Raw genomic sequence first — 27,476 nt, 5'->3', positions numbered from 1 at the left:
TGTCAATCTGCATTCTATTTTTATAGGTTTAGTTATTCTGGATATTTCATATAAAAGGAATCATAAAATGTATGACTTTTTGTGTCTGGCTTCTTTCACTTAACAATGGTTTTGAGGGTCAGCATGTATCAGTATTTCCTGTTTATGGCTGAATAATAATAGTGCATTGTATGGATCTACTACAATTTGTTTATGCATTCACCTGTTGATGGACATTTGGGTTTCCATCTTTTGGCTATGTGAACAGTGCTGCTATGACATTCATGTACAAGTATTTGTTTGAGTCTCCACAACTCGTTTAGGTATATACTTAGGAGTAGAATTGCCGGCTCATATGGTAATTCTGTTTAACTTTTTGAGGAGCCACCAAACTGTTGCATAGCAAATAACCTTTTTACATTCCCAACAAAAATGTGTGAGTTTTTCCAATTTTTCCACATCCTTACCAACACCAGTTATTTTATGTTTTGCTATATCCATCCTTATGGATGTGAAGTGGTATCCTGTGGTTTTGATTTACATTGAACAGCCTTTGATTTACTGAACATCTTATGTGCTTTTTGGCTATTTGGATAGCATCTTTGGAAAAATATCAATTCAAGTCCTTTGCCCATTTTTTTTTTTTTTTTGGTTGTTGAGTTGTAAGCGTTCTTTACATGTTTTGGGTTCTAGGCCCTTTTCAGATATATGCAAATACTTTCTCCCATGCTGTGGGCTGTCTTTTTGCGTATCCTTTTTAAATTGTACTTATGAGTATCCTTCCCCACATTCACAACCTAAAAAGTTAGAACAGTGACGGTATTTATATCTGCCTGAATCTCTCCCCCCACAATCAAAAGTAATATATCACTCTTTTAAATTTTGTGTTAATATTTTGTTTATTAAAGAATTACAATAGTACCTCCTAATCCGTGGTTTTGCTTTCCACAATTTCAGTTACCTGTGGTCAATTATGATCCAAAATTTTTAAATGGAAAATTTCAGAAATCAATAAAACAGTATATATAGGGTTTGGTGCAATTCATGGTTTCAGGCATCTGGTGGGGGTCTACTATAGTTTTGCTAGACAGATGTTCATGCCTAAATAATAAATCATTTTGTTTGAGTTGCTTTTGAACTTTATAAAATGGTCAACAATTTTACATGGTTGTAAATGATTGTACCAGCTTACACTCTCCCCAGTAATATGTGATTGTTATTGACCCCCATCTTCTCCAGCACTCGCTTTATCCAATTTCTTTATCTCTGCCAGGCGAGTTAGTGTTTATGGCATCTCAGTCTTGCTTGGAATTGTCCCCATTATAAATGAGATCAAGTGCGTCTTTATGTTTATTGGCCATGTCTCCTCTTCTGTGTCTGTGCATAGTGTCTCTTTTTTCCATTTTCTTTTTTAGGTTGGTTGTCCTGATTTTTATGTGTACTAAGGAGATCTGGCTATCTCTTTAGGGATAAAGAAGATGCATTTATACTTCCAGTTACTACCATGACAGGGCCATTGTCCCTGCAAATATTACCAGCAGAGGGCACTGCCACCACTATTTTTGCCAGGACAGCTGGCAAGAATTTTCGTTTATACTTTTATGTTAAGCTTCTTGCTAATTTGTTTCAAAGGCCAGTTGCTTTCCCCTCTGAGCGACCTGTTCATCTCTTCATGCCGCCATCCTCCCTCTCGGGATCTGCTTCTCTCTTAAGATTTACTCCTTCACGTTTGTCCTAGGATCACCCTCATGCTGCCTTGGTTCTTTTTTGTTATTCTCTCTCCTCTCTCTCCCTTTCTTCCCTTCAGGTCTTTCCATCTTCTCCTGAGTCCTTCCTCTGACACCTCATCCTCTTTCCAAGTTCCGATCTGCCTTCTCTCTCTCCTCAGCTGTTTTCTTTTTCTTTTTTTTGGTTTCACAACAGAGTCATGTATTTAACATGTATCAAAATATGTTAAGTTCTGAAGACAGTTTCCACTGACGAACAAGGAAGAGCTTCCTAAAATACATTTAAAAATTTCAAAGAGGTAAGGAAGTTATGGTGGTAAAAGTACAGGATAATTGAAATATTTTCAATAGGAATTTTGAGAAAATTCGTATATAAACATTACATGTGCAACACAAATTGATGTACCCTAGACTATTTCCCAGGTTATAACTGAAAACACAGCATTTACAGCTGAGAGATGAAAGGGCAAATTCAGGCTTAGCTATTTAGGAACTCACAGTTGTCGATGAAATCACTCAGTTCCCTCATGGTTTAGAGTGATAGTGAGGTAATATGTATTTGTATATAAACATACATAAATAATATATAAAATTCTATATACAGCTGTTAAAAATATTGATGTTCTTAACTCCCTTTTAATCACGTGTTTCTCTTGTGCTTTTCCTTTATTGAATCTTTTTTTTTTTAAAAAAAAACTATTATCTGTTTTTCTGTCACGTTAAATTCAAAGCAAGCGATAGACAATCTCCTTTTGTGGGTCGTTTGTTTAACTTAAATGTTGCCCAGAGTGTCCATAGGGGTTTACTGACATCTTTCCTTGGATATTCTTCCTCATTTTTCATTTCTTTCCTTCTTCTTTCTCTCGTTCCCCTTCCACTTTCTCCTCTACATCTTCTTCTTTTTCTCCTCCATTTTTTCCCCCTCTTTCACCTTTACTATGAAACCTATTTGATTACTCTGGTTTTTGATTACAAGGCATAACTGGCTGTTCCTGTGTAGGAGGGTGAGAAGTATCAGGAGCTCTCTCCATCTTGAAAAAGTTTCTTTTCATGGCTTCCAGAACACCCCCCTCTCCTGAGTTTCCATCTGCATCAGTGGCCAGTCCTTCACAGCTTTCTTTGCTTGTTTATTCTCTTCTTTTCAACCCGAGTCCCTCAGGACTTGGCTCCATTTCCTCTACAGCGCCCCTTCCCAGCTCCCCAATGCCCTCCATTCCCGTCTCCTGTTGCTGTCATGGCCCCGCCTCCTGTCTCCTCTGCGCTCTTGGTTCTTCCCTCTCTCCCTAGTCCCAGCGTCTTGAACACTTTTCTCTTCCCTATTCCTTCCTTTCCCTCTGTCCTCACCTCTCGGAGACAAAGCAGAGACCTTTCCCTCCCAGCCCCGTGTCCCCACCCCCATCCCCCTTCTCTCGTTTTCCCTGTTGTCCTTCAGCCAGTCTCAACATGTCCATCCTCCCTTGCCTCTCCCGCTCCCCTCACCTCCCCAATCTCCAAGTTGATTCTTCGCTCAGATGTTCCTCCTGAGCCCTGTTTTCTTTCTCTCTCTCACAATCTGGCCTGTCTCTAACACAGGTCCTCTCCTCCATGTCCTCCTGCAACACCCCTGTCCTCTACTGTCTCCTACTTCTCTCTTTTCTATAACTCACCTTTTTTGTTCCTCTGAAGGCAGCATATTCTGGCACTGCCTGGGGCCTTGTGGCTGTGATTTCTGGGGTATGGGACATAGTCCCTCAGCCTGTCTCAGCTGGGGCGGCAGGGGACACCTTCCATAATGTTTCTGAAAAGACAGACACTGACCACGCCCAGGCTGATCCTTGGGAAGCCTGTGGGAATCCCCACTCCCAGGCTCTATTTCACTGTCTCCAGGGAGGCCCCAGGACCATGAGGGCGGGGTTCTGCCCATCTTGAGAGGGGGCTTTGAGGACAGGCATGAGTCTCCCCTCTCATCTCCGTGGCCTTGAACAAGGTCTGCTGCCTTCTCATCTGTAAGCTGGGCCTTCTCACTGTAAGCTGGCTGAAGGCTGGAAGGAGGTGGCTTGGCTAAGGCATTGGCTGGGAGTCAGGGCCTCACTTAGTGCTCGCTGTCTGGATCCCCTGGGACTGGGCACATGTCTCGGGGTGGCAGTGAGTATCCCATCAGTGGGGTATGTAAGCAGAGTCCTGGTTTCCTTGGGGCCTCCGATGAGCTATGACAGGGACACGAATACTCGGGCAGAGCATGTGGCTCCATTCAAGTTTTATTGGACCCCTTTCAGCCTGGGGCTCTTCACAGTTCCCAGGATGCAACCTGGAGGTAGCTCTGGCCAGGCACTGAGCACCCTGCTGCTGCCTACCGCCCCGGCTCTGTCCACTGACCCAAGGGAAGGAGAGAGGGTAGGAGCTGGAGACAGATCATCAGCCCTCCCCGCGCCCTGGGGTGTGGCCCTCCCTGTCTCCACCGAGTGGCCCAAGGGCCGCCAGTCCAGCCGCCCCGCAAATCCAAGGCGCTGGGGGCGGCCCCACACAGCCAATCTTTGGCTGGCTACGTGGCTGCCGTGTGCCCATTGGCCAGCCGCCTGGCTGCCCGGTTCCGAGGGCCATCAGGGGGGTCTGCCCCAGACCCCGGAGCTGCCCCGTTCTTCAGCTGCAGACACTCCTGGGCTGCCTCCCCTTCGCTGGAGTCCGACTCCTCCATGTCACTGCGAATGTCCTTCTCTATCTGGGGGACAAGGAGTGGGGATGAGGCTGCGGGTGGGCTGAGCTGGGGCTCTGGGGTAGCACAAGCAAGCCCACCCTCACGGGGCCCTACCTGGCCTTTCTTTGTGAAGCTGTGGATCATGCGCAGGATGAGGCAAGACCAAAATACGTGCAGCAGCTGCAGCAGCATCAGCAGCGAGTTGAAGAAGTAATAGCCAAAGAAGGGACCCGAGTTGGCGATGGACTCATAGTACGTGGTATAGAGGATCCTGAAGCGGGCAGGAGGGTGAGGGGGCTTCACCAGCTGCTCTAGCCCCCAGTCCTAGCAAGCTCTAACTTGAGTGACCTTCCCTGCTTTGGAACCTTCAATGGCTCCCCACAACCCCCAGAGTAATACCTATGCTCTTCAGCTGGGCATTAAATGCCCCCTCACATGGTTATGTTAAATGAGGAGGACCAGGAGCTTGCTGGCTAGCTTTGCACAACCACAAACTCCCGGGGAGCAGCTGCTTTCCTGGGTGGTCCTTTCACCAGTGATCTGCCTGGCTCAGATAGCAAGGCACTCGGCTGGCTCTTCCTGACACCCTTTCCTCACATGCATTCAGGGACTACCTTCCTGTCTCTCCACTTTATGGCTGCTCTCTCTGCATCTCCTCTGCAGCTCCCTCCCCCCACACACACACACACCTGAAAACATCAGGGGCCCCAGGACTGGGCCTCTCTGTCTGCACTTGAACAGGTGACGCTGTCCAGCCTCGTGCCTGCAAACACTGGACACCGCATCTCTCCCTGGAACCCCATGCTGGTGTGCCCACCGCTTCCTCCAGGACTGTTGGGGATGGGGTGGGCTGTAGGCCCTTCAAACCTAGCACAGCCAGAGCTGAGCTCCTGATCCTCAAGGAACAACGCTGTGCCCATTACCATCTCACGACCCTCAAGTCATCCCCCACTTCTGAGTCTTCTCATTTCTCTCACCTGCACCAGACCAGAGCAGTCTCTGCCCTGGTCCTAAGTGGGCGGCAGGCTCTCACCGGTTCTCTCTGCAGCTACCAGAGGGCGCCTGTGAGCACCCAAGTCAGGTCTGTTCCTCCTCTGCTCAGAACCCTCCACTTCACTTGGATAAAAACCAAACCCTCCCTGCAGCCCATAAGGCCCTGCATGACCTACCTGGTCCCCTTCCTTTTCTCTGTTCCTCCCTCTCCCCCCCTAGCTCACTCCGATCCTGCCACACGAGCCTCCCCTCTGTTCTTCCAACATGCAGGGCACTGTCCAGCCTCAGGGGCGCTGTTCCCTCTGTCTGGAAGGCTCTTCCGCTGGGATCGGTATGGTTTTCTCCCTCACCTCCCTCCAGTCTTTCCGAACCAACACTATCGGTGTGCCTTCCCTGACAGTCCTGTCTAATTCCAACTACCCACACACTTCCTGTGTCTGACTTTTTAATACAATCACTCCCTCACATGCTCAATATTCTGCTTGTTTGCCTCATTTTATTCCCTCACCCCATGTCAGCTCCTTGTGTGCAGGGATCTTCATGTAGCTCTCTCTGCAGCGAGAGGCTCAGCAAATACAGTGGGTAAAGAAAGACTTTAGTGGAAAAAAAAAAAAGAGGCTTTAGTGAGCTGGTGCCTGACCACTCCACGTTCTAGGCACACAAGGGCATGAGGACTGAGCCCAGTTCTGTCTCTTGAATCTTTGGTCCTTTGCATATGCTGTACCCTGGGCTGAAGACTCAGTACCCTTCCTTGCCTCTCCCTGGATGCCTCCCAGACAACACCCCATGCCCCCTGGGTCTGGAACCAAGGGTGAGGCAGGCTGGATCACAGATGTGCGTGCCCACCTCCCCAGCACCCCCACTGGACTCACTGGGTGGGGAAGAGCACAAGGCGAGTGTAGAAGAAGACCACGGAGAAGACGATGAAGAGAGAGTTGCACACTCGCTGCTGGTGTGCATAGTTGAACATCTTACAGGCCTGGGAGGGCAGCAGAAAGGGACTCAGGTGGGTGGTAGAGGCAGGGCACCAGGTGGGGAAGGGCCTCGTCTTAAGGAAAAAGGGTCATGGGACTGGGCCTTATCTCCAGGAATTGTCTAGAAAGGTACAAAGTGGATGTGTGTGTGAAGCTTCATCTCTGGAAGAGAAGAGGAATCGTGGCCTCACCTCCCATGAAGATAGAGAGGGACAGTCTCCCAGGAAGACAAGTAGGGTGGGGTCTCCTCTTCCAGAAAAGCTGAGGGGATGGGGCCTCACCTCACGGAAAACAGGGGGGAGGGCCCTCAGGCCCAGGGGTGTGTGGGAGAAGAGAGGGGCAGCCGGGAGAGGTCTGGCCTGGCCCACCTCCAGCAAGTAGTCCGCAGAGTCGTGCAGCAGCAGCACGAGAGAGCCGATGCGCAGCAGGTTGGCGCTGTAGGAGAAGGCGATGAGGGTGATGGTCACCACGTGGTGTGCCACCTGCTCCTTGAAGTCCTGAGGGAGACGATGGGTAACAGCTAGGTCAACGGTGGGTGGCTGGCTGGTGGAGCCCCCATGGCTGGGGGAGCCCCCATGGCTGGGGGCAGGCCCTCTCAGGGGACTGGTTGGCATCTGGACCCAGTGGACTCCATGCTTCCTGCCCAAGGCAGCAGGGGACCTCCAGGTGTGGGGTGAGGCCATCCTTCCCCACCTGAGCCTGGGACCTGACTCCCCAGGACATCACTTCCCTAGCAGGACTTGGCCAGGCCTCACCTTGCGCCGGATGTCAAAGGGCAACGTCAACAGCAGCGAGATGTAGAAGCTCAGCTCCAGCAGGTACCAGCAGTACAGGGCTGGCTTCAGGGGCTGCAGCAGGGAGGTGGGGCAGGGTCGGCTGGGGGCCCGGCATAGCTCAGGGCCCTCCCCGATTTGCTTAAAACCAGGACACTTGAATCCTGATGAGCAAATAAGGTGTGAGCTCCCCATCCCTGGAGGTAGTCAAGGGCAGTGATGTCGTGGCAGTGCCTACTCTAAGTTTGCTGACTCCTGGCCCCTCTCCATTCCGCAGAGAGGTAGACACAGAGCAGGACTTGGAGGGAATTACGATGTCATGTCCAGGTCTGGCTCTGCTACCTGTGGCCACAGGAACTCTGACCACCCCAATCCTCCCTCCAGCCTCTGCCCCGCCCGCCCCACTCCCCCTCACCTGGTTTGGGTAATTGTCCCAGCACATTGCTGGCTTCCACAGCCATGACTCCTGAAGGGACACAGGCATTTGAAGGGTGAGCGCCCCCACGGGGTTTCTCCAGTCCTTCAGGCACTGCCTCACTCAGCTCTGCTATTTGCCGCCTGGTGACATCCCCGCTCACACTGGAGACCAGGGGCCAGCTCACCGCCGGATCTCCAGCCCCAAGTTCAGGGGGGAACATCCGCCATGACCTGGCCACAATCTCTGCCTTCTCTGTGCACATACTATCCCCTCCACCTGCACCCCTCCAAACCCCCATCCCGGCCAGGCCTGGTGCACAGTAGGTGCTTGTGGGACAGGTGGAGGGGCCAGGAAGCAGTCAGGAACACTCACGTGGTAGAGGACCGAGAGGCCACCAAAGAAGGAACACAGATAGAAGACAAACCTCCAGCTGCAGATGAGGAGGAAGCCCACGAGACGGCTGCCACCACCGTGGACGCTTCCCCCTGCACCCCCTGCACCCCCTCCCCAGCTTTGCCTCAGGCTGACCTGGCCTCACAGAACTTCTTGGTCAGGCAAGGCTGGTCCTGGTTCTGACGTCTCCGGAACCAGTGTTGGGTCTGCTTTAGCGTGAGACCACACTGGGCAGCCAGGACAGCCATCTGAGCCTGGGGAGCAGGCGGTGGGGGCCACGGTGACGAAGGTGGCTTCCCACTCCTGTTCTGGGATAGGCGGGACCCAGCTCTGCCCCCCACCCCCTGCAGCCCCAGACCTCACCTGTGGGGCTACCTATGGAGACAGGGGAGTGGGGGGGGGGGTCACTGGGCACCCCCAACCCAGTCAGGCCCTGAGAACCCAGTCCTGCTCACAGGACAGGCAGGTGACTGATAGGGACTGGGATTATGAGAGGGGCTGGGAGCAGCTCCCCATAGAGGTTTTCCCATCCTCCACATAGAACAGTGAGGTTTCACTCCTGCTCCGGGCAGGCAGTTAAGACACTGCCCCCAGATGGGAACTGATAGGGGGTCCCGAATCTGTTCTGCAGGAGCGGCGCCCCCTGGGCGGGAAGACGTCTCCTTCCCCCGTCCCCATCAGGACCCGGCCCAGCACTAGGCAGCTAGGATGGCACTAGGAGGGTCGTGTGACTGCAGAACCCTAGAATAATCAGGTCTTTGCTCTTCCCCAGAACGAGAGAGAAACCTCTCCTCACCCACTCCAATCTCAAAAGCTGCTCATTAGGCAGCTGGGTTCACTGATGGGGGTGAAGATGAAGTCTGGGGGTGGAGTCTGGGGCGGGGATGGAGGCACTGTAGGCGAACTAGAGGCTGTCTGGGCTTTCCCTGCCCCTGGGCCACATACCACCCCAGGCCCCACCCTCACGGCAGCCATGCAAGCAGCGGGGAGGAGGAAGGCCTCAGGGACCTCACTCACCTCCTTGGTTTTCCACCCCTCTGTGAGGAAGTGTTTCTCCAGCATGGCGTTGGGTTTCACTGGCCTCCTGGCCTGATCCCGCACACCCAGCCACCTGCTCAGGGGCAGGCCGACGAGTCTGGGCGCAGGCAACATAGCCCATCAGTCCCGGTGAGAAGGAACGTACATGCTACAGGTGGGGAGACTGAGGCTGGAAGGAGCCACATCCCTTCCTGGGACCCTGAAGGGTAGCCTGGCTGATGACTAGACTGAGCAGGAGACAGGCAGCTGAGCTGGTTTTCAGAACAGGGATGTGGCCAACTTTTGAGGTGCCCAATCGCCTTCTTCAATCCAATCCTAAACCAGGGATTGGAGTTCCCTCGCTGCCTGTCTCATAGTGGCCTGGGTCCTGGTCTGTCCCCCACCAGGCTGGGGGGCTCCCTGTCAGCAGGAGCAGGTCTGCTCCCTCCCCTCAGGCTTCCCCTCTTCCGGCCTTCCCTCAGGCCTGGACTCTTGAAGGAGCCTGAAGTTTGTCAATCAAGCACCGCATTGCCCACAAGGGGGTACCCAAGGCCAGGTCGGGACTGGATTTCATAGCCATAATCCCAATATTACCATCCATTGGGGAAACTAAGATGCAGAACAGCCCAGCAAGGAACTCATTCCAGACTCAGTCATGATGGGGGAGGGGGGGAATGGAGCACACGGATGTTTGTTGCGTGCTTGTGATCTGTCAAGCATTATGTACGTAACCCTATTGTTACCGTCCCCATTGTCCCAGAGGCTGAGAGAGGTCAGAGATGTGCCCAAGGTGACACAGCCAGCGAGTGGCAGACCCAGAAATCGAACCTAGGATTCGCTTTCCCTTAACAAGAGGGAAACCCCTGCCTTTCACTCTGGAAAAGCCGCCCCACACTGCTCTTTGGCAAGCAAGGAGTGCCCTTGGGATCTGATGACCCCCCACCTAAGGCACAGCCATCAGCTAAACAGGGCTCTAGCAGTGAACCTGGGCTTGCCCCCGCCCCAAGACCCCGTGGGAAAGCAGGCTTGCCCACTGTCAAGACCTGGCTGAATTAGGCCTCCTGGAATCCCCCTGGCAAAGCCTCAGTCCTGGCTGGCCTACTGTGTGACCTCAGACAGGTCACTTGACCTCCTTGTGCCTCCATTTCCTCTTCTGGAAAATGGGAATAATAATAGTACCACCTCATGGGGCTGCATGGAGAGCTAAACGGGTTAAGACATGTCAACTGCTTAGAGCAGTGGCTGGCACCACTCAGACGGTGCCTGTTAAGTAAATGCATCAGTGGATGTCCCCTGGGTCCTGTGTCCAGCATGTGTCCAGGGAGCCCAGACCCTGGGAAGCTCTTCATGAGTCGGAGAGACAGAGCAAGATACAAGCCACTTCCATGCCCCTGTGGTCAGGGCAGGAAAGGGCAGGGACCCAAAGTGGCTGGAGGGGGTTTGGGCTCTGTGGGGGAAGGGGCAGGGCATGCTTCCCTGGAACCCAGCCTTAAAGGAACCGCAAGGGAGTCAGTATGAAGGCCAGGGATTTGAAAAAAAAAGATGGTGGACCTGAAACCAGGTGTGAGGAGCGGAGGAGGAAGTGCATGTGGAGAAAGGAGAGGGGGAGGGGTCTTTGGCATCAAGGGAAGCTTTCTTGGGGGGTAGTGGGGGGGCCAGCAGGAAAGGAGCCTGGCAAGGCAGGTCTGGGAGCTGTGACCGCAGCACTGGTCATGTAGAAAAGGGTGCGACTACATAGGACAGAGGGAGGGAGGGACCCTGGGAGAGGTGCTCACAACCAGGAGATGGACACCAGACAAAGAGGGAGAAACTCAGTTCCAAGCAGTATCTGAGTCACCCATGACTGACAATCCACAGGGTTTGGCAACCAGGAGGTGACACGCGCTCAGGCAGGGGCCAGTGCCAGGCTGCAAGAGACTGAGGGTGAGCAGAGGGGAACCCAGAGGAGGCAGGAGTGGCTCTGCGCCTTCCTTTGGCGAAAGGCGGAACTGGAGGGAAGGTGTTAGGAGCAGTAGGGGGTGAGAGAGGAGCGTAAGGGTGAGGGACAGGCTTGCCTGTAAGGGACAGGGACGGGAGCGGGTGGGCAGGCGTTTCTTTGCTTACTGCAGACCCATCCTCGGCCTGCAAAGCGGGCATATGCCCTCCAGGTCCCCACCCATTTTGTGACGATGCCAGCATCCTGGTAAAGCAGCTGTCAGAGATTGGAAGAATGTGAGTAACGGCAGCTGGGAGCAGGATGGAGTGCGGAGAAGCACTTGGGTTCAAAGTCAGGGACACATTAGGACAAAGCCATGAAACCATGCACACGGTGGCAGCACAGGGCCAGCAGCATGTGTGTGCACACACGTGCACACGCATGTGCACGCACACACACATGTGCACACACACACACGCACACGAGCCACAGCGTACACTCACCTCTCAAAGATGAAGCGCATGGCCACCAAGGCCAGTGCCAGGGGCAGGGCCACCAGCATGTCCTGGGGGTGGGCGTAGACCAGGCCATCTCGGTCTTCCAGGACAGCCCATGAATTGTTCGGAGGTAGCCAGAACCTGTCCTGCCACAGCCACTCGTTCAGACCAGACCACATCCTGTGGGACATACGGTCCAGTTAGTGGGGAGGCGAGCATGCCGGTGGCTGCAGCTGGAGGGCCCCCCACCCCGCCCTTGTCCACCCAGTGCCTGGCGACCTGAGTTTATGACAGCCAGTGTTAAGGATAGACTTGGGCTGTGTCCTCAAGCAAATGAGCCAAGTCCAGGGCCCATGCTGCCTGTGCTGCAAGTTTGTCTGTAAAACAGGGGCAGTAATAGCCACTTGTCAGCCTAGCGTGGTCAGGCACACCAAGTGCTTAGCCTGGTGCCTGCTAACTCTTAACAAGACAGCTCATGACAGTAGTTACTACTCTGTACTTTACAAGAAAACGGCAGCCAGAAGTCAAGGGAGTGGCTGAGTGGGGTCATTACCTCAAGCTCTTAAATGTCCAGGAAGGTTTCCTGCCCTTGTGGGAAGGTGCTCTGATGCCGCCCAAAGATGAGGGATTTAGGGAAATCTGCAATTCCCTCCCTAGCCATCCTCTGCAACACGGACTCCCAGGGAGGTGTGCACGTCAGCTGTCTCACTGGCTTGGGCAGCAGCGGGGCAAAAGAGCCAGCTGCAAGACCAAGTTTCTCAAATGACACAGCAGCAACCAAGGTGAGCCAGCTTTCCACCAAGAGCTGCAGGGGAGCAGCCCCGACCTGCAGAGCCCAGCTGTCCTGAGTAGCCACACAGCTTCTCCCTTTCTTGAGACCTTAAGACAAGTGCCCAGACCCCCATGCTATCCCCACTCAGAATGTCTGTCCACTCATTTGTCTGTCCGTCCATCCATCCATCTATCCATCCATCTACCCACAAGATATTCTCTGACTTGTACATGCCGACCCAGGCTGGGTGTTGAGGACACAGCAGGAAACAACGCAGACACATTCCTGTCTCCATGGAGCTCCCAGCCCAGCAGGGTAGGCAGCCAACATGCAAATAAACAGATTCGTAGATACATGAAATAACCCCAGTGTGATGGGGCCTGGTAGAAAATAAATAGGGTGGCCTGATCTTAAATGAGGTGACCAAGGTAGGGCTCTCTAAGGAGAAACCATCTCAGCTGAGACCTAGAGAAGAGAAGGGCCTAGGTTTACACAGAGGAGGGGAGTGGTGATACCGAGGGGCTTTCCAGAGACCTAAAGCAGCATGTGCAAAGGCCCTGACGCAGCAATGAGATAGAGAGCTAGAGGGTCAGTGAAGAGGCCTGTGTGGCGGGAGGGGAAGAGAGAGAGGTGAAAGCAGGGAGGGGAGTGGGCAGGTCATGCAAGGCCTGTGGGCTGTGGGAAAGAATGTAGATGGTTTCCCCCAGCGCTTTATGAGAAAATTTTCAAACTTGCAGAAAGGCAGAAAGAATTTACAATGAACACCTATGTGCCTACTGCTAGATTCTACCATTCACATTTTGCCATTTGCTTCATTACACCTGCCCACGCTCCATCCCTCTTTCTATCCAGCCTCTCTCTATCCCCCTCTCTATCCGATTATTCTGGATGCATTTCAAAAGCAGCAGCAGACACCAAGCCACAGCATCCTTATGTATTTCAGCATATGGATCATAACTCGGGTTCAACATCTGCTTATGGATTTTTTTTTTCTTTCAAGATAAATTTTACTAGAGCAAAATGCATCAATCTGAAGTGGAGAGTCGCTGAGTTTTGGCAAATGAATGTACCTGTGTAACCCAACCTTCTACCACAAACATTCTTGTTTTTCCACAAAGTTCTCTTGTACCCTTTGCCAGTGGATCTCCATCTTCATTGTTCTAAAGTCAACTCTGTCCTAGCTTTTTTCCATCTGTACTGGGGGGGGGGAGTCTGTCAGATGGATGGAAGGACGCTGAAGAGCAGGCTGTTTTATCTGTTCTAGAATTTCACATAAACTTATGGATGCGCCTGGCTGCTTTCACTGTGTCGTGTTTTTAAGACTCACCCAGGTTGCATCTACCAGTAGCTTCTTTCCTTTTTAATACGAATCATAGGCACCGTATGAACATACCACAGTTGATTATCATTCGCTCGTTGATGGGCGTTTGGGATGCTTTCGGTCTGGGATAATTATGAGCAAAGTTGTTACGAACATTTGTGTCTGAATTGTGTGTGGACGGAAGTTTTCACGCCTCCTAAAGTTAAGCACAGCCACATCACGTGTTTAACTTTATAAGTGACTGCCAAACTGTTTTTCTGGGATCGCTGCACCATTTTACACTCCTGCCTGTGGAGTCTGGAGGTGTTACTTGCCATGCAGGAAGTGACCTATGAGAGGCCAGATGGGGCGCTGTGGGCTGTCCAGATGAGGTGGGTGGGGTGGAAAGAAGGGGACATTTCCAGAGACATTATGGAGGCAGAACCCCCAAAAGTTGAACACCCTCAAGAAAGGAGCCAGAAGAAAAGCAGGCACATACAATTCCACTTCAAGTTCAATGCCAGGCAAAACAAATCTTGTGTTGGCTTCCTGTGGCTGCTGTACAGTTACCACAGATTTCATGGCTTAAAACGTTACAGATTTATTCTCTTACGGATCTGAGGGTGAGAAGTCTGAAACGGATCTCGACAGGCTAACATTGGCGTGTCGGCAGGGCCCCTGCAATCCTTCTGGAAGCTCTTGGGGAGAATGTGTTTCTGTGCCTCTTCCAGCTTCTAGAGGTACCTGCATTTCTTGGCTTATGGCCCCTTCCTCCGTCTTCAAAGAAAGAGCAGCACAGCATCTTCGGCTCTCTCTGACTCTCCTGCCTCCCTCTTACAAGAACCCCTGTGATTACTTTGCCACCCCCCCAGGTAATCCAGGGTCATCGCCCACCTCAAGGTCAGCCTGTTAGCAACCTTATTTCCACCGGCAACCTTGATTCCCCTTTGCATGACAAGTAACATATTCCTAGGCCCCAGGATTAGGATGTGGACATCTTTAAGGGGCATTGTTCTGCCTGCCACGTTGCTGGCCATTGGGACAGTGGTTGCTCTTAGGGAAAGGTAGTGACTGGAGAGGCCATGAGGGGCTGCTGAAGCCTGGAAGGTTCTGTCGTGATCTGGGTACTATTTTGATTGAGATAATTCACTGAGTTGTGCATCTATGATGTGGGGCCTTTTCTCTGTGCAAATTAAAACATCTACAATTTAAAAAGTCTATGATTCAGATTTCAGTTCTGACATGTGGGTTTTCTCCTACAAGCAATTCTCTGACACCAGCTGATGTCCTACAATTCAGCTTAATTCTGACACTATCCATTTGGAGACAATGCCAGATGTCGCAGTGAGGGCTCCATCCCCCAAGACGGCTCCACACCCCCACCCTACCCCCTGCTCCCTACTTTAGACAGTCACCTGGGCTTTTGACCAACTCACTGCAGACTGGAGTTTCCCACCAACCCCCTCTTGGGTTTGATGAATTTGCTGGGGTGGCTCACAGAACTCAGAGAAAGTTTACGCACTAGATCACTGGTTTATTATAAAGAATACAACTCAGTAACAGCTAGATGGAAGAGATGCATAAGGCCAGGTGCAGGGAAGGGCGTAGGGCTGCCATGCCCTCTCCGCACCCGTCTGCCCGAATCCTCAGGTGTTTGCAATCTGGGAGCTCACCAACCCTGTCCCTTTGGGTTTTCACGGAGGCTTCATTGTATAGTCTTGATTGATTACATCATTAGCTATTGGATTGAGTCTACCTCCAGCCCCTCCCCACTCCCTGGAGGTCCTGTGGTAAGATTGAAAGTTCCAACCCTCTGGTGTAAGGATTGAGTCCCCAACAGTCAGCCCCATCCTTAGGGACCAAGGGAGAACTTTCCCAAAATCACCTCATTAACATAACAAAAGACACCTTTATCACACTCTCAATTCCCATGGCTTTAGGAGCTGTGTGTCAGGACAGGGAACAAAGACCAAGTTTATATTTCTTATTATAAATCACAATATCACAAGTCAAAGACAGAAAAAAAGGAAAATTAGAGTCTAAGGAACAGGTTGGAGAGAGGATCTGGGGCAGGAGTTGGGCTCAGTGTTGAATAAGACAAGCATGGGGGCCTCAGATGTCCCCGTGGTCACATGGAAGGGGCAGGAGCTCCGTGGGCCTGGGTGGGGCTGGGGGAAGGCCCGGGCAGGACTGGGCATTGTGTGGCTGATGTTTAAACCCAAAGGGATGGATAGAATCTCTGGGGAGGGGGAAGCAGCCCCCCACCACACTGGGGGAATCCAGCATTTAGGTATCCATGAGTAATTAGTGGTGGCAACTGCCACTGGACGCCCGGTGCTGGAGGAGAACTAGACGGCAGCAGCTTGGCAAAGGTCAAGGATGTGTGGCGGTGGCTGGTTTAGACCCACAAGGCTCAGGCAGCCCAGACAGAACAGGCAGATGACAGGAACACGCAGGGACTTTTGCTCAGATGGTCGATCTCTCTGTCTTCAACGGGCAAGGCTGGCTTGATTGCGTGCATCCACTGGGCATTTGGGCACATGCCCAGCGTGACCTTCCGAGACCCACAGCAGGGCATCTCCAGCCTCCTCCTCAGGCCTCCCCCCCCCCATCAGACAGACCTACCCCCAAGTGCCCGTGGAAGTGGGCTGGGAGTCCAGATCCCCATCCCCATGTTCTCCCCTGTCCCAAGGGTGCCCAGGCCAGAGTCCATTGAAGATGTGGTGCCTGCAAGTCACGATGAGACAAGGGACAAGGAAGAATACATAAGAAGAATGGCAGCTTGTAATCTCGGGCCTCTGCCGATGTTCCCAGCCTCAGAGCCCACTATTCATTGCCCGACACTCTGCTCCCACCACACCACATGACTTCACACACAGCAGCCTTTACAAATGCCGTCCTCTGCCTGGAGCACCCATCCGCTATCTACCGCCCCACACTGGGTGGTGAGGACACAGAATGGTGGGAAAGTGCCCGAGAACTTCACCTCTGCAGGGCTGCCCCATCTTCTGTCTGTCTGTCTGGCCATCTCCCACGCATCCTTTAAAACCCAGTTCAGTTGTTGCTTCCTCCTGAAGGCACCTCTGGATTGCCCCCACCTTGGATCCACTTAAAGCACCTCCCTGAGCCCTGCCTCACTCACTCTGCCATTGGGAGCTGGCCGGGCAGTCCCTTTGGAGGTGGTCAGGGGCGGAAAAGGGCACATGACCAGCCTTGAATGAATCTCAGTCCCCTTGGCTGAAGCAGGCCCAGCCCTTTCAGGCCCCCAAGTCATTTTGGAACAGCACTTGCCAACCCAGGGAGCCCTCCAAGGGGGCTTCGGACAGACGCCCCCTCCCCTGGCTGCAGAGGTCTCAGCCCTGCAGGTCCTACCGTCTCTCTAAGCCGTCTTTGTCTCTCCCCTCACCTCCTTCACCCCTTGATAACGAGGGAAAGCAGAGGACCGGAGTCCCAGCTCCAGTGCTCCCAGCCCCAGGTGCCTCAATTTTTTCACCCACCTTTTGGTGGGACAGGTACGTGGACAGGTAAGCTCAGGAGCAGCTGTAACCATGGCCAGCGAGGCCCAAGCTTCTCTTGTACCCCCTAACCCCTCAGATGCCCTCGTCCTGAGGGACAGGAGGAAGTGGGGCTCAGGGTGTCATGCCTCCTCAATCTGCATTATTTGGACCCCAGCTTCTCTGCCTTCCCGGGCCTCGGCTGCCCCAGCTGAAAAATGGGTCCAGCCAGACCTCCTGCTTCACCAGGAGGCTGGGCAGTTCACAAACACTGCATGCTACTGTCTCAGCAGACTAGATTTCTGTCTCACCTGTTTACCTGTCGTGCGACCTCAGGCAGGTGACCTGGTTGTGTCATGCCTCAGTTTCCTCATTTGTAAAATGGGGATAACAATAAGCCCTCCCACACGGGGTGACTGGAATCGTGCCTGGGGCAAGAGAGCTCTAGATGGTTTACTTAGTTGCTGTCAGCTGCATGGAGGAGAGGGAAGGGCTGTGGGCCTGTGGCACATTCTGGGCACTTCCTCCCAGAACATCCCCAGGCCTCAGCACAGGCACCTCCCCTTAGAGCTGGAGCTAATGATTTCAGGCTGGGCTCAGCCAGGACCACTGAGGGGTCACTTGGAGAATCACTCAGCAGGAGGCTGGACCAACCTGACCAGCCGGAGCCTTCATTCCCGTCACCCCACACACCCACACGTCACCCCACACTCCCACACCCGCCCCCTGCAGCCTGCCCCATCTCCCAGCCCAGCTGCATCTTGAAGCCCCTTTGGCTTTATCCCCAGCCCCGCCCCTGCCACCTGGAGCCAGACTCTGATAATCCTTCTTAGCAGCTAAAAATATCCCCAGATTAGGGGAGACAGAGAGATTAGGGCTTCCTGCTAACAGGAGGAGGGGGAGCAGAGGATCCCTGGCCCACCCCAGGGGTCTGACTGAGCACACCTGGTCCCTATTATTCCCCTGAACCCCTAAACATCCCAGTATTGCCCAGCAGAGCAGGGCTGTGAACACAGGTTTGTTTTATTTACAATCAAGCTGGAAACGTAGGGCTTGCCAGGCTGTGATAAAGGAAACGGATTCAGACTCCAGATGTCCAGGCCCAGACACACACAGACGCACGCACGCACGCACGCATACACGCATGCACGCCACCCAGCCCTGCAGCCTGGCCCGCTGCCTGGGGTCACCTGACTCCTGAGGCTGGAGGCCCAGGCAAAGAATACATGGGGTGCTAAGTCCATAACCATGGCTGCTCCTGCACTGGGCCCTGGCTGTCCCTGGCTCCTCCACTGTGGGCCTCTCTGAGCAGGGTCCCCAAAGGGTGCTGATGACCAGAGCTGCAGCCAGTCCGGGAGATACTACCATGCCCAGACCAGAAGAAGGGCCCCAAATCCAGGGCCCTGCCTTGCCCCAGCCCCACCCCCCATTTCTGGACACACTCCTGCCGTCCGCACTCCCCTCTCCCCAGCAGCTTGATTCACTGCAGTGGCTACTTGGTAGGTTTCTAACCCACCAAGCTCATTCCTGCCCTGGGGCTTCTGCAGGTGCTGTCCCTGCCCACAGCTGTATTGGTCTGCCTCATCACGCACACCTCAGCTCACTTGTTACCTCCTCAGAGAAGCCTTCTCAGCTTGCTACTAAAGAAGCCAGCATATTATTACATCTCCTTACCGTCTTTCGTTCCTTCAGCCCTGTCATCCCAATTGATCTGTTTTCTTATTTACTGTTTGTCTGCCTCACCATAAGGCAGAAGCCTCACAAAGGCATGAATGTTGTTTTAGTCACTGCTGTGTCCTCAGACAGGTCTTGGCACAACATTATGTGCCAACTAAATGCAAAGTGGATGAATGAGTGGATAGAACACACACTTTGACAGGTAGGTGGATGTAAAGACTTTAGCTCAGGTAGTCGAACTTTCTAGAAAAAGAGACTACTTTCTTTAATAGGCAAGGTCAGCTTGACACCTGTAAAGTAGGTCCACTATCTCCCTAGAAACTGAGGAGCCTGAGGCTCAAAGCCAGAAGCCACTGGACATAGGTCACTCAGCTAGCAATGGAGGGGGCCAGGGCTGGAAGCTCCATGGGGGTTGGGGGGTTCTGCTCTGTGCCACCAGGGGAAAGAGGACCCCCCAGGCCTGCCTCTTCCGGTTGAGGTTTCCCCGGGGAGCAAGCTCCCTACTTCCCCCCCGCCTCTCAGGTTCAGGAGTCTGGGTGAGCCAAGCTGGGTCCTCTGGTATCCCCAGCCCACTGGCCACCCTCCTCATCACAGCTACCCCTTCCACTCCCGGGGCTGTACCCTCTCAGACCACCCTTGGCAATGCCCTCCACTCCTCAAATTAAACAACAAACACTGGGGCCACAAGGACTGCTCTGCAGCTGCCCACCAGCTGTGCCGTAGGGCTGGCTGCGGGGCCTGCTCCTTCCCTCCCACAACTCCATTCAGGACCCCTTCTATCCCACGCCCACGTCCTAGGATTCCCAAAACCGCCCCAAGTGGTTCGGCCGCCAGGCCTTTGGATCAGCAGTGCCTTTTTTGAGAAATGCCTCCACTCCCTCCACTGGACCAGTTCCTACTAGGCTTTCAAGACCCAGAGCAGATTAAGCTCCCTACTTGAGAGGCTTTATCTGTCTTTCCCACCCTCTGAAGAGCCTTAAGAGCTTTTTTCCAGCCCAGGCCGGTCCCAGGGTGCTTAGAGCTAGCTGGCTCTCAGCTTCCCCCAGGCAGTGAGGGCCGGGAAGAGACTTTTGGGGTCCCCAGCATCACCTAGTATGGGTGGGTGTTGGGGGCGTCAGGTAGGGAGGTTTATAGGACTGAGGGAGAAGACTGGCTGGCTGGGAGTTTAATGGGGGAAATGGGCAGTCCCCCGCCCCAAAGGCGGGCGGGGGCAACAGGACCTGACTGATTCCTGCACAAGGATGGATCAGGCATACAGGCAGGGGTGCAAGGGGAGCTCACTTGGACTATTACAATTTAAAAAGACGACAGTTTTATTGAGGTATCACTGACACACACAAAAAAATCGCATGTTCAAAGTGTGTGATTCAATGCATTTTGACATCTGCATAGCCACGAAATCATCACCTCAGTCAAGACACTGAACAGAGTTGACCACTGAATGACATGGGTTTGAACCACGTGGGTCCACGGTATACGTAGATTTGTTTTCATCATGTAAACATGATACAAAATTGATGGTATGAATAAATATGTACAGTACGGTTAAGTGCATTTTTTCTTCCTAATGATTTTCTTAACATTTTCTTTCCTCTAGCTTACTTTACTGTAAAAAGACAGTATAGAATACATAGAACATACAAAATACATGCTCGTCGACCGTTAATGTTCTCGGTGAAACTTCTGGTCAACAGCAGTCTGTTAGTTAAGTTTTGGGGAGTCAAAAGTTATAGGCATATTTTGAAATGCATGTGGGGTCTGCGCCCCTATCCCCTGAGTTGATCAAGGGTCACCTGTATATCCGTCACTTCCTGAAGTTTCGTTGTGCCCCTGTGGAGTCCTCCCCTCTCACCCTTCCAGTGAAAACTGGAAGGAACTTTGATGTCCAGCATTTGGGGATTGGGGATCGGGGATCTCAGGATTCCATACGATGAAAGAGTAGGTAAGAGTTTAAGAAGAGGAGGGAGCTGCATCATGGATGAAACTTGAGGACAATATGCTCGATGAAATGAGCCAGTTACAAAAAGATGAACACTACAGGGCTCAACCAAAGGAGGCCCCTAGAGGAGTCAAATCCATAGAGACAGGAAGTAGAATGGTGGGTGCCGGGGGAGGGGGCTGGGGAGTTAGTATTTGACGGGGACAGTTTCAGTTTTGCAAGATGAAAAGGTTGTGGGGATTGGCGGCACAACAATGTGAATATACTTCATACTAAACTGTGCATTTAAACATGGCCAAGATAGTAAATACTTTTTCTAATTTAAAAAATTACCAAAGGTGGGGGGAAGGGGAGGAAAAGCTATGCTCACTAACTTAAGAAGATCACTTAAAGAAAAATAAAAACAAAACGCAGAGAGACACTAATGGTCTGATATGTAATTTATGAAATGGAAAACCACCAGAAGACTCCTACTTCCGGTGACGGTGACGCCGGAGGCAGCTCGTCACAGCAGCCCTCTCGGGGATAACTGTAAACTCTGAGCCACATATAAAAACAACTACAGCAGGACCTTGAATAACATCATTTTGTTCAAAGTCATTTCGTTCTAACATTGATGAGATGCTGTAGGAACTTAACTCTGTTTATATCAATTAGACTGTACTAAATTGGTTTCATTATATATCATTTTGCTTAAAGTCACAGAACCAATTGAGGACATTAAGTGAGGACTCACTGCACCTGAACGTTCTGGTGCTGCAATGTCTAATGTGGTAGCCGCCAGCCTAACATGTGGCTACTTACGTTCCGATTAATTAAAATTAAATAAAATTTAAAATTCAGTTCCTCGGGCACACCAGCAACATTTCTATACCCAACAGTTGCACGTGGCTTGTGGCTACCATACTGGGCAGTGCAGATGGGAAATATATTTCCATCAGCAGAAAATTCTGCCAAGCATCACTACTGCTCGAGAGTGACCAGAAACACACAGGAATTGGATGTGAGTCTATACCTGGAGTAAAGGGAGAGCACGTGATGTTTTCCATTTTTTTACTGTGATTCACTGGAAATAGAAATGGGCTTGAAAAATGAGAAGACAGAACCCAGAGAAACTACCACAGCCCAACAATAGATGGAACGTGTAGGAAAGAAGAGAGCCAAAAATAAGAAGCTCCACATTCTATACGAAAATTCCGTGTGAACACTTGAACCCTGTACAGGGCAGACTCCAACCAGCCCAGGTCAGGCTAAAAGAAATAGATTTCCTCTGCCACCCACCACAGGGGAAGCAGACTTTGGAGCTAGAGTCCAGAGGAGTTCGTGGCACCTGCCTCCATCCCCCTGCCCCCTGCACAGTGATGTCCCACCCTTTCTGCCCGCCAAGCCCATTCAGGCTTTTGATGACTCAGTTCTCCAGACACTTCCTCCAGGAACCTGCCAGGTGCCCCCACACTGGGTTAGGGGTTCTCCCCCTGTACTCTCTCATCCCCTTTCTCAGCACCCCTGGCACTGCCTCTGTTTCCCCCGACTTGAACACAGCCCAGTTGAGACAATGGCAAACTGTGAACCTCAAGAGTCCACAGACCTATGGGATCTGTTCTGACTGGGGGGCCTTGGGCTAAAGGCACCTTCTGTGAAACCGGGTCGCCATCCCAGAACTCGCCTGCCTGCCTGCCCTGCCTGTGTAGCGTGGGGAGCCATGCTGCCCATGCAGGGCACATGTGACTGCTGGTCGTCCTCTGGGGGGTGGGGTGCAGAGGGGGGCCGCCCAGACTTCCAGGTTCTCAGCCTGGGGGCCATGGCCAGTCTGTTTAAATCTCAGAAACATGGCGCTAACACAATACCCAGTTGCCAGGGCTTTGTCTTCTCCACCTGAGTCATCACTCCCTTTACCCTTCAAGTAAGCATCTGGTCTGTCACTGCTTCCAGCCTGGATCAGGGGGGCCTGGGGTCCCCCATTTAGCCCAGGTTTCTCTGCCTTGTCACTGCCCAGGGACGTGTCTGTCTCCATCATGAACGGGGGTGGTGGTTCTGGGAGGGCAGTAAACAGTCAATTCCTGTTGGTAGCTGGCTCCGCTCCAGCCTCAGCTCAAATATTACCTCCTTGGGAACCAAGTCACATTGACACAAGCCATGGAGGATGCCTTGGCAAAACAAACAACACTGCTGACAGTTACAAAGGGTGGTGATACAGACGATGTTTGTAATAATAAAGAGATCCCTGTTTCTTAGTAAAGCACTACTCTGAATGAAGGTCAGTGGCTACAAATATCCACACACCAGTAGTTTCTAAATATTCTGCAACCAATATCTAGGCAACATTTGAGCAATGTTTTATGCAAATGACTCATATACTTTTTGGATTTCCCAAGGTCCTAAGGCATAACCTTCTCTCCTATTTTAACTGGCTATGCTCACTGAAGTCCTGGATGAATACCATCGATGGTTAAAATAGGCTGAAACAGGTGGACGGTTATAGATCTTTGGCTCACCCCGTCTCACTGCAGAAGTCACTGCAAGCATCTCATTGAATCAAGTCAAGCACCAAGATTCTTGTTGTACGCCTGGAGAATGTTCTGGAAACCCTTAACCCTCAGAGCCAGCTTTAAACCTAGGAAAAACACATCAGGCTAGGAGGAGAGAGATCCTGTTCCCTGCACTATTCAGACAGGCTCAGATTCAACAAACACATCCTGGCCCCCAATCTCAGTACTTCTGTAGGCAAGTCCATCCTCAATTTGGAAGGTGACTCGGGAGGAGGGGGGGGCGGTGAAGAGACGGTTCCTATCATGACGTCCTATTTCAGAAGAACCTCTGATCAGGTTCTAGCATCCAAGAGTCCAAAGGCTCTGAAGCCAGAGGGTTTAGGGCACACCTGAGTGGGGTGTGGAGGGTAACTGGGCCCAGGTGACAATGCCCTTTGACACATGGATTGTGGGGAGGAGCAGCCGAGTCCGTTTTCCTCCAGCTGGAAAAGGAGTGACAATCGGCCGGTGGCAGGGCCAGCCTCAAACCACACCTGTCCAGGATTCTGATGTTTGTCCTGAAGGCCCGGGCAGGCCCCTGTCTAACATCCCTGTGTCCCTTAGGGCTCCTGTCACCTCCCTGAGAACACCCTACCTTAACATCCATGTCTGTGCCCTGTCCAACCTGCCTGGCCTGCTGCCCAGCCACCTCCTTCTCTCCCTCCCCCTGCCTCTGGGTCTTCACCCCCTCTGCCCGCGTACCCCCATCACTGCCCTCTCCCTGGCTTCTTCCCTCCTCTCCCTCCAGGGAACCCCCCTGGCCAGCAGAGCCCTACAGAGTACAGTGACAAGGGCGTGGTCTTCCCTCCTCTGCCAGCCCCCTTGGGCTTCGGCCTTCCAGGACATCAGAGCAGAATGACTGGTGCACACAGGGGACAAAGCACCAAAGCAACCTCGCTCCTGAGAACCACAAAGCAGTAGGGTGCAACAACTACTCACCCCTCAAGGAAGGACCCTCCTAGGGTCTGCTCTTGCTGGACTAGGGGGCCCCCAAGACCCTCAGTCTTCTCATCTGCCCCTCACTCTCTCACTCTTCTAGTCACACCGGCTCCCTTGCTCTATCTCTAACGTGCCAGGCCTGGTCCTGCCTCAGGGCCTTTGCACATGCTGGTCCCTCTGCCTGAAATGCTCTTCCTCCAGATGTCCACCTGGCTAGATCCTTCTCATCCTTTGGGTTTCGTTCCCCTCCTCGCTATCAGCTCCACGGTGGGCGGGGAGGTGAGGAGTCTCATTTTGTTCACTGTTAGTCCCCAGTGCCTCCCACTGCAGGCACTTCCTAAGTATATAGTGAAAGGAGGTGGGATGGAAAGGAGGTGGGGCCAGGCAGAGGGGTCCCCCAGGACATGGCTGGCAGGGGCTTGACCCCTCCTCAGATACACAGTAGTGGGAGCCTAGGGCAAAATATGGTTTCAGGAGGAGTTGGGGAGAGAGCCAAATTCCTGCTGGTTCAGCATGGGGAACAAGTGTGACAGCATCATATTAACAAAGATATAAAGTCCAGACCGAGGGAGGAGAAAGGCTTCTTCCATGCCAGTCTGGTCAGAGCTAGGTTGCATCTGAGGAACCGATTCAAGGGTGATAATGAAAAGCCCATTTTGAATAACCTGGGGTGGGGATAGGGGTGGGAAAGGGGGACAAATAAGGGAGTAAAACCCCTGCCAAGGGAGGGATTATTCAAGCACGGGGTCAGAGACCTGGTGGAGGTCTACTCTTCCTACTTTTTGAAGCCCTTTCTCTCTTGGCTTCTGGCTTGACACCCACTCCTGGTTTCCTTCCATACTCTCTCCACTCCGACCCCCACCCCCAAGATGAGTATGTCTCCCAAGCTCTAGGCTTGCTTCTCCAAGCCTCTACCTGGTCCAGCTCCATCATGATCAGGACTAGTGCAATGGCATCCATGGGATCTCAGGGCTCCCGCCCCACAGCTCTCCCATGGACCCTGCAGTTTCTTCCCTCCAAATCTTAGCTCACTGGTCTCTTTGCTCATTAACTCTTACTCATCCAACAGACACCTCCTCCAAGAAGCCTGCTCTGACCCCACGTCCCACCCTGCAAGGCTGAATCAGGTCACTCCTCTGGCTCCCTCCCCTCAGGCATCCTCTGTTTTATCAGGTGCCCATTACCAGCTGGGCACTGTGCTCACCTCCAAGGTGATGACTGCTATTATTCTCATTTTGTGGGAAAACACTGAACCACAAGGAGATGAAGTCACTAGCCTGAGGGCACTCAAAATGACAGGACATGGTCAGAGGCAACCTTCAGACAGCCGGAATGGGGACAGCCCGCAGAACCTAGTTAAGAGAAGACTGTCCCTCCCCACCCCAGTGCCCGCTTTCCTATGGGTGTCCCAAGAGAAATGGGAGGTGGGAGGAATGAACCCAGGCCCACTCTCCCCTGCCATCTCCCGTCATCCTCGCTGCTCCTGTGCCCAGTGATCACTCTATACCAGGCACTGGGCCAACCAAACACTTTACATGCCTGACTCACTCAGTGTGCCCTGAGTCCGGAGGTGGGCACAGTTCTGCACACTCACTCCTATATCTCAGAGCAGGAAATGGAGCCTCACAGGTTGTGAATGCCCCCTGGCGCTGGAGCCCTCCCCATTCCCCCAGGAACCAGGTTGCCACTGGGATGACCAAGCCTTTTCCTAGCCAAGGCTTCATGTGATCTCGACAACACTTCTAGGGATAGGAATTACTGAACCATTTTACAGATGGGCAAACTGAGGCTCAGAAAACTCCCAAGGGCCAAAAGGCCAGTTCAAGGATCAAGACTCTGGCTTATTTCTACCACCTCTTCCATCCCCCCTCAAAACACCTCCACTGGGAGCAGGTGAACTGGGAGGGAAGGTGAGGAAGGTGCAAAATGCCTCCTTCCTGCAGCCTGGCTGGGCCTGCGGGACCCAGGTGCGCTAGTCAGGTTCCCAGCACTCACCAGTTTATTGACAGCAGCTGCTCTTGGAAGATGACTGAGTTGAGGCTGGAGACACCAAGGGCTTCAAATACAGCCCCAAGCTCTAGCTCCAGAATTTCTATCTGGGGTGTCCCCGTGCAGCAGATCCGGACACCCCAGTGGGGCTAGTCAGTGCTCAGCCACCTGGGCTCCCCCATCAGGTGGCATCTCATAGGTTTTGCAACTCAGACTCAGCCACAACAGTTCCACCCTCCAAGACATATTTATACCCAGTTTTCCCAGCCCAACCATGAAAGGCCTGTCCACACTCCCAGTGGCCCATGTCGGCAATCTCTTTCATGCCCTTTCTTTCATGGCCCACTTCCCGGCAGGCAGCAAATACAGATGATGTTCTGCCAAAATGAGCTCCCAATTCACCCACTTTCCACCACCCCTGCCAGTTGGGTCCAAAGCAGCAGCCTCCTCCCATCTGTTCTGCCCACAGCAGCTCTAGGATCTTCTTAAGACGCAATGTGAAAACGTCACCAGTTTGTTCTAAGCCTCCTGTGGTCCCCACGGGCTTAAGAATGGAATCCATGCACTCCTCGCCATCCATCTTCGAGGCCCCCCCGCTAACCTCTCCCCATCTTCAATCCCTGAGCTTCAGTCATGCTGGCCTCTTTTCTGCTCTGCAAATACACCAGCCTGGGCTCTTCCTCAGAATCTTGCCGTTTTCTGGGCCTAAAAAAGCCTCACTGGCTGGTTCACTCAGGCCCAGATGATACCTTCTGCGATAAGCCCTCCCTGACTTAACTAACTTATCCCATCTCCCTGATGCGTTTTCTTCCCCGCACTTAGCACGGGCTGGAATGACCAGTGTTCCTGTTTAACGCTGTTTCCGTCTACGCGGCCAGGCTGTGGGCTCCGCGGCCAGGGCCCAGGCTGCATTCCCAGCCCTGGCACCCACGTCGGTGGCACCCACTAGGCGCTCCACAAGGATTCGCTGATGACGGACCTACACACCCCGTCGCGCTCCTCGCGTTCACATACGGATTCCCCCTCGTCACGGTGATAGTTTCGCCCCCAGTCCCTCCCGCCCGTTTCGCAGAAGCTTCCCCCGGCGCGCGCGTTGCCCAGGCCCTCGAGGGAGCGGGGCTCTCTAGGGGAGGCGGCCCGGGCTTGGGACCAGATGGGGAGCCCCGAGAGGCCGTCCCAGGCGGGGTGATGGGGGACCCAGCCGCAGCGTCTGGGGGCCCGGCCGGGGCCGCCATGGTTGTGGAGGCGGAGCTGGGAGAGAGAGTGGTGTTTGGGGAGGTGTTCCGGGCTCTGGGGGCTCGCTTACCTGGGGGTGTGGGCGGCCGGGCGTGCCAGGGGTGGGTTGCGGGACGCGAGACCGCGCGCCTGGCGGCAGCTGCAAAAAACAAAAAACAAACAACACACGCAGCACGTACGAGGTAGATGGACTCCGCTCCCTGGAACTGTCTGCGTGAGGGGCCGAATAAGACTGAGGGGGC

The 27,476-nt window shown here is 53.0% G+C and overlaps 1 protein-coding gene across 5 annotated transcripts; it reads right to left on the bottom strand.

Moving 5' to 3' along the window:
* Positions 1 to 3,925: 3,925 nt before the first annotated feature.
* Positions 3,926 to 27,476, bottom strand: CERS4 (ceramide synthase 4). Of its 5 annotated transcripts, XM_016163142.2 has the most exons (12): positions 27,305 to 27,476; positions 16,058 to 16,159; positions 11,367 to 11,540; positions 8,949 to 9,066; positions 8,067 to 8,185; positions 7,911 to 7,968; positions 7,536 to 7,586; positions 7,103 to 7,195; positions 6,716 to 6,844; positions 6,246 to 6,352; positions 4,495 to 4,651; positions 3,926 to 4,404 (listed from the first exon to the last, which is right to left on the bottom strand). In XM_016163142.2, the coding sequence occupies exons 3-12, from the start codon at positions 11,537 to 11,539 to the stop codon at positions 4,228 to 4,230; spliced, it is 1,182 nt and encodes a 393-aa protein (XP_016018628.1). In that variant the 5' UTR covers position 11,540; positions 16,058 to 16,159; positions 27,305 to 27,476; the 3' UTR covers positions 3,926 to 4,227. The 5 variants fall into 5 exon arrangements, with proteins under 5 accessions (XP_016018628.1, XP_016018627.1, XP_016018629.1 ...); XM_016163141.2 differs by lacking the exon at positions 16,058 to 16,159 and having other exon boundaries at positions 27,305 to 27,475; XM_016163143.2 differs by lacking the exons at positions 16,058 to 16,159; positions 27,305 to 27,476 and adding an exon at positions 11,640 to 14,779.

The sequence above is a fragment of the Rousettus aegyptiacus genome, unplaced genomic scaffold (genome assembly GCF_014176215.1).
Source record: "Rousettus aegyptiacus isolate mRouAeg1 unplaced genomic scaffold, mRouAeg1.p scaffold_m13_p_16, whole genome shotgun sequence".
In the NCBI taxonomy this organism is placed as follows: Eukaryota; Metazoa; Chordata; class Mammalia; order Chiroptera; family Pteropodidae; genus Rousettus; species Rousettus aegyptiacus.
Note: the sequence above shows the minus strand (reverse complement) of the source record. Positions and strands in the feature narration are given on the sequence as shown.

Coding starts and splice junctions, on each gene's coding strand:
- CERS4 (XM_016163142.2), bottom strand. CDS start 11,539: ATGTGGTCTGGTCTGAACGAGTGGCTGTGGCAGGACAGGTTCTGGCTA. Junction 6,845..7,102: donor CCTTTGACATCCGGCGCAAG/GTGAGGCCTGGC, acceptor CGTCTCCCTCAG/GACTTCAAGGAGCAGGTGGC. Junction 6,353..6,715: donor CTGCGGACTACTTGCTGGAG/GTGGGCCAGGCC, acceptor CTGCCCTCCCAG/GCCTGTAAGATGTTCAACTA.